We start from the raw sequence: 9,225 nt of genomic DNA, 5'->3' as shown, positions 1-9,225 counted from the left end.
ATTAACACCTCCAACCATTAACTAGGAGATGTCTTTTTAATTTATGATAATATATTGCATATGCCAAGTGCAACTCTCTTCAAAGGACAGCTATGAAACATAATTTAGACAGTGGCAAAGACACTATTATGATGATTTTTAGTCCTGATTATTCCTGATGTCTTATTTCTTCTCTACTAAAAATGTGAGACTAAAATATTCCTTAAGAAATTGCACTTGGTAGTAGAGCCATCAGAAGAATAATGGTTTTAAAAGGAAGAAGTTCTTAGATTGGGGTAGGAAGCCAAGCTACAAGTAAGATATGAGCATTAGATTTAGAGGAAGGGATTAAGGAAGAGACTGGGTTCTCTTAGGCCTTAGGGAATTAATTACCCATAGAACTTGGTGTGGCAATAAGAAGATACCAATGTGATAAATAAGGGCAGTACCAGCAATGATGACTTTATTAAAACCAATGAGGAAAATGGGATGTTTATAAACCTCCAAAAGGGAAAACTTATAGAGAACATAATTGTCTCCAAATATCCAAAGAGCTGCCTTTTGGGAAAAAAAGGTGAACTTTTTCTACTTGGCTTCTGAAGGCATTTTCTTGGAAGATATTTAGATATTGTCAAGAGATTTTTACTTTATATATCAATCAATTAATAATGTTTTTTTCTTTTTCTTTTCTTTCTTTTTTTTTTTTTTAGTATCTCCTATGTACTAGGCACTAGAGATGGAAAAAAAAAATGAAGGAATTCCTGAGCTCAATGAATGTAATTATATTCAATAGGTAGTGTTGAAAGTTGTGTTGACTCAGTGACCCATTTTTCTCAGTCCTGCTTTTCAGTGTTGGGGGAGGTTCTGTTGGAGAAGGTGACACCTAGTCTGCAGCTTTTTGCATTGCCTGATCTTTGTCATACACCCCTACTTGTGATGTTTGTACCCCTACCTGCAAATTGGCATATACTTGCTATCTTGAAGAGGAAATGAGACACAACCTCTTTTGTTGATATTAACCTATATTAATTGTCTTTATCTCATTCCAAAATATACTAATAAAAGTTGGTCCCATCGTGAAGCCATTGCTGATATCCAGTAATCAGTACATCAGCATATTGCTGCCTTGACATATTTATAATAAACTCCTATTAAACATGTTTTCGCATTAGTTGTATTGTAAAGAAGAATTAAAACCAATAGGAGAAACCACAAGAAAGAAGAAACAAAACAAAAGGGAAAAAAAAGAGCAAATAGTATGCTTCAATCTGCATTCAGACTCCATAGTTCTTTCTCTGGATGTGGATAGCATTTTCCATCATGAGACTTTTGGAGATGTCTTAGATCCTTGCACTGCTGAGAAAAGCTAAGTCTATCAAAGTTAGTCACTGCACAACATGGCTATTTCTGTGTACAAAGTTCTCCTATTTCTTTTCACTCAACACCAGTCTATACAAGTCGTTCCAGGTTTTTCTAAAGTCTGCTTGCTCATCATTTCTTATGGCACAATGGTATCCCATTACATTCATATACTCCAACTTGTTCAGCCATTCCCACCCCCTTTTTCCATCTCTCCCATTTACTGCTCTTTTTCATTTTCATTCCCTCTGAGTCCTTTTCTTCTGTTTTTTTATCCTCTCTTCTCTACTTTCCATTTTTCCAGGAATTTCTTGTTCTCAGTGTCTTGATTTTCTGATTTCAATACTTACAAATACCACAAACCAATTTGTGGATAGGAGACCTAGGAGGGAAGTTCCAAGTGGAGTGGTAAATTGATGTTTGGAATGCTTCCAAATACCATTCAAGATGTAGTCCACAAACACAAGGTAGTACCCAACTCTCTGCTCCCTTTCAAAAATGATTAAGATGCATGATGCTTGAGGGAGAAACTCTCACCCCATGTTCAGTGATAAGGGATAGGTGTGAGCCATACCTTAATGAGCTAAGGTTTAGACATAAAATAAAGTAGATAGAATGGTCAAATCATTTTATTATTGTTTGTTATTAATATAATTATTTCAACTGTGTCACATTTTTGTAGAGGATCTATGATAAGGAATATTGGTTTCTAAAAGAAAATTATGTGGAAGGAACACATAAGAGAAGTAATACGTCAATCAGACTAAGAGGAATAAAAATGGTAACCAAAATATCCTGGTCCTGTACACACTGTGGCCTCCCGATAAACCTCTAGTTATTTACTGCTTGATTATTTCTATGACAACAAAGAAAATAAGACAATGCTATACATAAGAACATTTTTATTCATGAATATTGAAATAATTTGCCATATTCAAATGAACCAGGAAAAAATGGGAAATGTAAAAGTCTGAAAAAGAGATTACTTGTAGAAAATAATTTTAGTCTCCAAGTCTTCAAAAGGCTATCACATAGAAAGGTTAGATTTGCACAGTTTGACTTCTACCTAGCTTAAAGGTTTGAAGTAAGAATAATAGATAGAAGTTGTAAAAATAATATTTGGGCTTGATAGATCATTCAATAAATTAAATATTAAGAATCCATTATCTTCTGCCACACATGATATACCCAAAGACAAAATTAAAAGAGTCTTTTCCCAGAGTGTACTTACATTCAATGGGCAGAAACAGCATGAATATTAGTAGCATACACAAAATACATAAGAGGTAAGTATAAGGTGGTGGTTTTGTGGGGAAAGCACAGTAACAGCTGAAAAATTAGGTAAGAATTAACATGGAATGTGGTGCTTGAGCTGAGCTTTAGAAGGGAACAAAAAATTCTAAGTCCTGGAAGTGGAAGAATTGAAATTCAGTAAGGGCAGCCATTCCAAAATTCTAGAGATAAGAAATGCAGGGTCATGTGTGAGGAACAGCAAGAAGTCCAATTTGAATACATGGAAAACTGCCAAACAAGTGTTGATCAATCTCCTTCTTCTGGATACTCACTTCTTCCCAGGAGTTAGGGATCAACTATCTCCTGGTACTCATTATACCTATTTCAAAGTTCCATTCCTTCTTGCTGGATCACCATCCTCATCAAAACAATTATTTATTAAATACTTACTATGTTGAAAGCACAGTGCTAAGGTCTGGTGATACAAATAAGGAAAAAGACTGTCCTTGTGCTCAAGACGAAGAGGGAGTTCTGTTAGAGTAGCCTTTGTGTATATACTTTTGATAGGTGCAACATGAGGAAAACATAGTTGGCCCAAAAGAGAATAGGGGAAAGTGAGATTAGATTGTATTTAGTAATTTGAATTACACTTTAAATGATCCTTAGTTGCTGGCATCTGGAGAGGTCTCAATTTTTTTTTGTTTCAGTAGCATTTCATTTTTTCCCACAATTACATATCAAGAAAAATTTTAGTTCTCATTTTTACAAGATTTTGAGCCCCAAATTTTCTCCTCTGTCACATGAGAAATTTTCCCTCCATCCCCTCCACTCTTCTGAAAATGGTAGGCAGTTTGATATAATCTATATATATGCTATCATGTAAAACATATTTCCACATTCATCACAGTTGTGAAAGAAGAAACAGATTAGATGGAAAAAAAAGGCATGGGAAAGAATAAAGTAAGTGAATGGAATCATTTGTGCATGGGGAAAATTTGACTTTCACAAGGAGAAAGGTCACTCCTCCTGACTAGGGTAAGTCAGTGAGTCAATAAACATTATTTAAGCACCTATGTTCCAGGCATTGTGCTAAGTCCTGGGAATACATACATACATACATACATACATATATACATATATGTATGTATACACACACACACACACACACACACACACACACACACACACATATATATATATATATATATATATATGTGTGTGTGTGTGTGTGTGTGTATACATACATATATGTATATATATATGTGTGTGTGCATACATATATATATACACATATACACATACACACACACACACACACACACACACACACACACACACATATATATATATATATATATATATATATATATATATATATATATATACATATAGTCAAAAGGTAGTCCCTGTCCTCAAGGAACTCACAATCTATTGAGAGTTAAGGAGGAAGTAGTGGTAGATAGCATCTGGGTATTATGAGATAATAAGGGGAGAAGAGAGAGCTCTTGGTAAATGTCTTCATTTTTTCAGTGAACTATTGGACAAGGTTTTCAGGTGACAGAGTGAGTTGGGGGAGCCATGAAAGGTTTAAAATGGGATGAAAGGTTTGGAAACCAGTATAATTACCAGAATAGTGAGCTAATTAAGGGTTATAAAAAGATTGCCTAGCAGCAGTGAGGACCCAGCTGTTACATATATTTGTGGTGAACCAAATCAGCACAGTTTCATGAATTTCTTCAGCTTTGGTCAGCATGTGTGTGAGTGAAGCTAGTGGATTGTTAGAGTGATACAGAGCTAAGGACTGGAAGGACAAGATCAACAATATGACAAAAAGAAGAGGATAATGTAGAGTAGAAATAGCTAATCATGGGGTCTGGTGTGTGTATGTATATGTATGTATGTATACATATGCATGTGTGTATGTATATATGTATATGCAAGTATATATGGACATACATGCATATAAATATACGTACATATTATACAATCTTCTAATATAAAGGAAGGAGTTGGGGAGGACAGAAAGATTATGAACCAATACTGAACTTATTTAGAAAGGAAGTAGATTGTTTTGGAGATCTATAGACCGCAGCTATTAGGGTGTTCATTTGGTGGAAGACATGGATTGAGTAACCCCAAAGGAAGTGATATATTATTGAGATATGGTGGGAGTGGGACAACCTAGAAGTAGCAATGGGGAGCAAGAAGCATTCTAACTTCCTCACCTTGATTAGAAAGTTGGGGGAATGAGTTAAAGTTCATCTAATGCAAGAAGATATAGACAGAGAGACTGTATAATAAGGGTATAGACAGTTCTCAGTGAGAATCAGAAGATGGAAGTAGTTGTAAAGAAAAAGTTTTAAGATGGAAGAAAGTGTACTGCCTATGGAGCAGGCATTCCAGAGAGCATAGTGGAAGGGGGTAACTAATTTTGAAGTGGGACAAGGTAGGAGGTATATTGAGGTAAGTGGGAATAAAGAATCCAGCAATGGGGGATGAATAATGGGGTTTAAGTAATGATCTATTTTGATTCAGGATCACAGGATGAGGGAGAATATGACCAGGGAAATTGTGTTAATCATTAAGAGAAAAAGAAGTCAAGAAAGCTGTGACCTCAAGTTGTAGTCCTTTCAAAGCCTTGGGCAATTAAGGCAAGGGGACAAGAACTTGTACCAGAAAGAATGGTGATATTTTCCTTCCCCCAGGGCAGGAGACCTAGTTTAAAACCTGATCGAATGACACCCTCTCTCCTATCTTAAACATCAGGAAAATAAAAGATTTGAATGACCTTTCTCTATTTCCCAGAGAAAACTGGAGAAAATGTAAAAGATACAAGTGGCTACTGTGAGAGAATAGTGGCTGGAATGGCTTCCCCTCCCTGAACCAAACAGCAAAAGACTAAAAAGGTTCTTCTCTTCAGAAGTATGCTAAACACCAGGTAGAATGTGTGAGGAGCTATGATTGGTACTCTCTCCTTTTACCACAGCTTCCAAAGATAGTTGTGATGGAATGGGCAGGAGACTCATGGAAAGTTGGTAGGAAATAAGGACCTGATGGTATGATGCCCTTCTTTCTTCCTCTCTCAAGAAGCTGGAGACCAGACAGCCGATACAGAGAATAAAATATGGTGCCACAGATTTACAAAAATATTTACAGCAGAACTTTTCATAGTAGAAAAGAAAATGGAAAGACAGTGGGTACCCATCGATTATGGAATGGGTGAACAAATTGTGGTATAAAAAGTTGTACTAGAATAGTATTTAATTTGATCCGATTTAAATATTTTATATTATATATATGTGTGTGTGTGTGTGTGTGCATGTGCATGAGTGTGTTATTCTGAACTTAAGAAATAAAACAAATATTTCCATAAAATGGTAGAATAGAAAAAAAACATGATTGTACATGAAACTGCAAATCTATTGTGTAGAGCTTGCTATTCCTTTTAAATATATAATAAAGTTATCACATAACTTCCTTTTATTTTCCTTTTTTTTCTTCCTTCTGTTCCCCTGCTCCAGGCTGGTTACCATTAAAAACAAGTGTGTGTGTGTGTGTGTGTGTGTGTGTGTGTGTGTGTCACTGATTTTGCAGTTGTCCTGCTTCCTACCATAAGTGTTCCAGTTCACTCATCTTTTAAGTCTATGTTTACCTCACACTTAATGACAATATTGGTGAATACATCTAGTCCATAGTCTCTCTTGAATGCACTGAAAGTTTCCAGTTCCTCATAGAATTATTTGTAAAGTTTCTTCACAAAAGGACAGATAAGATATTATTACAAGAAATATGTTGCTCCTTACCCTCTGTTCTTTTGTTTTTTTTTTTGCTTGATTGTTTGTTTTGTTTGTTTTTTTAGGCAACTGGGTTTAAGTGAGTTGCCCAGGGTCACACCTGTAGGAAATATGTCACGTATTTGGTCTGAGGCTGGATTTGGACTCAGATAACTCCTGACTTCAGGGCCAGTGCTCTATTTGCAACCTGGCTGCCCTGCCTCTGTCTCTTTTGTATTTTTTGTAGTTTATATCATAGATCCTCATATATTGAAGTTAAACAAACCAATTTCATGACTCCATACAGAGAAATTTATCATAGAATGACTATTACAACTGTAAAGACAAACTGAAAGCCAAAATTGCCCTTCTCACACATTTGATTTGGCTTTTAAAGATGCCATCATGTTATCTGAAGTCTCTGTGGAAAAGCCTAGTGAAATAGTTCTTAGACATCTATCAAACTTTTCCCCTCTCTAATTTGCAAACTATCCCATTTATTAATCATTTCACAAAGTTTCTTTCTGTCTTATGATCTGATCTCAAAGTTTCAGAATAATTTTTCATATCACTGGTCTTGAGATTAAGAGAATGTTGAAAGAAATAACAAATGCATTATTGAAAAGAGTACTCTTATCAACTAAAGCCTCCTCTTTATTAAGAATCTAAACAAAATAAAAGTGAAATATATAGCAGCTGTGCCAGGCTTGGAAATCTGTTATATAAGATCATAAATCTAGAGCTAAAGGGACCTCAGAGGTTATCTCTTCTAATTTCCCCATTTCATGGATGAGGAAATTGAAATCCTAAAATTTTACATGACTAGACTAAAGTCGTATAGGTAGTAGACAACATAATTGACATTTTCCAGGCAAAGCAATGAAGTTTGACTCTCAATATGTATACTTACGGGCTGTACAATGCCATTATCAGTCTGTTCTTGTAGCCATGAATCTTATACAGTCCTAGAACCACAGTGTTGGGGAAAGTCCAGAAATAATTTAGCTAAATCTCTACCAGATACAGGAGTTCTTTAAGTGTCCCTGACAGCTGATCTTTTGCTAAAGGACTATGCCTGGTCCCTTAATATTCATGAACTGTTCACCTAGATGAAAGAATGAGCTGGCCTTAGCATTTCACTTTTCAGTGGTCATGCCTCTAGTTTCTGCAATAACTTCCAGAGGGGATATAGACACTAGTCCTCTCATATTTCAGAGTTCTAATTTATGTTTTCATCTGTTCCTGTAGTACCCCAATCCCCTCACTCAATGCCTACTACATCATGGAGCAGCCATGTCCATTAGGGAAGCATAAAATTAATATGAAGAGCATATGGATGGTCAACCAGATAGGAAATCTCAATTATGGGCCTAATCTAGGAGGGAAATTATCCTTCCCATGGCCATGGAAGGAAATGTTAACTCACTTGATAGAGCAATACTTTGGGACAAATATTCTTACCACTCGGACTCGGATCTCCTTAGTTTTCACACCATAGACAATGGGATTAAGTGCTGGAGGCACAAGGAGGTAGATGGTAGACAAAAGGATGTGCACATATGGTGCTACGTGGCCAAATCGGTGGCTAAAGAAAGAGAAGAAGGCAAGAACATAGAATTCAAGGAAAACAAAAATGTGGGCTGTACAAGTATTGAATGCTTTGATCCTTGCCTCTTTCTGAGGAAGGCGGAAGATAGCTTGGAAAATCAGGGTGTAAGATACAAGGACAAAGACCATATCAAAGCCCAAGATAGAAAAAGCCACAAACAGACCAAAGGCCTTATTTATCCGGGTATCTACAGCAGCCAGTTTGACCAGAGCCATGTGCTCACAGTATGAATGAGCTACAGTAGTGGAATGGAAGAAGTGCAAGCGTTTGAGCAGGACAGGCCCCACACTCACCAGAATTACAGCCCTGGCTGCTACCACCCCAACCAGCTGACCCAAAACAGATGGTGTGAGGATAGCTGAGTGACGGAGAGGGTTACAGATGGCCACATAGCGATCAAAGGCCATGGCTAACAGGATACCTGATTCCATGCCCTGGAGGGCATGAATAAAGAAAAGCTGTGTAAGACAAGCATCAAAAGTCATGGTGCAAGCACTGAACCAGAATATGGCAAGCATCTTGGGGGCTATGGAAGCACAGAGACCCAGGTCATTGGCAGCTAACACAGCCAAAAAGACATACATAGGCTGATGGAGGCTGCTTTCTGAGGGAATAATTATCAACAAGAGCACATTGCCCAGCAGAGCTACCATGCACAAGGCACAAAAGGGGAACCCAATCCAGAACTGCACATGCTCCAAACCAGGGATCCCAATCAGGGTTACCATTAGAGGGTCTAGAGATGAGGTGTTGGGCATCTCCATGATGACTAAAGATTTCTGTCCTCACTAAGACTTCTCAGGTTTGTCCAGAGAAAGGAGACTGCTGGTATGATGACTTCTTTTGGAATGACTAATCTTACTGCTCTCACCATCCAACAGGAAGCTCAGTGTTGTAGATTGGAACTTGGGCTGACAGAGAACACTGTCTGTGAGCAGAAGGCAAGGTCAACAACAGGGTTAGAAACAACAGGAGGACAATAAGATAGAGCTCTCCAGTGATTCTCCCCTGAGTCATTTCCTAAAGGTAAAAAAGAGAGGGATTAGTAAAGGAATGCTCAATATGACATTGTTTGCTTCTTGAGGGGTTTGGAATCAGAGTTAATGTGTAAATAGACATGATAACTCTAGGAAACCTAGTTTTTGTGTGTGTGTGCCATATGGTTTTAATATTGGGACTTCTAGTAATTCCTGAAGGATATCCTTTCCCACTTAGGAACCCTCTTTTTGGATCAGTTTGGTGGCTTAAAGACTACATACTTATTTTTTTCAT

General features: G+C 37.1%; 1 protein-coding gene across 1 annotated transcript; it reads right to left on the bottom strand.

The window, feature by feature from the left end:
• Window positions 1-7,766: 7,766 nt before the first annotated feature.
• On the bottom strand, window positions 7,767-8,717 carry LOC110195122 (olfactory receptor 52A1-like). The gene has a single exon (XM_020967761.2). The coding sequence runs from the start codon at window positions 8,715-8,717 to the stop codon at window positions 7,767-7,769; it is 951 nt and encodes a 316-aa protein (XP_020823420.2).
• Between the last annotated feature and the right edge of the window lie 508 nt (window positions 8,718-9,225).

Source organism: Phascolarctos cinereus, unplaced genomic scaffold (genome assembly GCF_003287225.1).
Source record: "Phascolarctos cinereus isolate Bilbo 61053 unplaced genomic scaffold, phaCin_HiC Scaffold_726;HRSCAF=1367, whole genome shotgun sequence".
Lineage (NCBI taxonomy): Eukaryota > Metazoa > Chordata > Mammalia > Diprotodontia > Phascolarctidae > Phascolarctos > Phascolarctos cinereus.
Note: the sequence above shows the minus strand (reverse complement) of the source record. Positions and strands in the feature narration are given on the sequence as shown.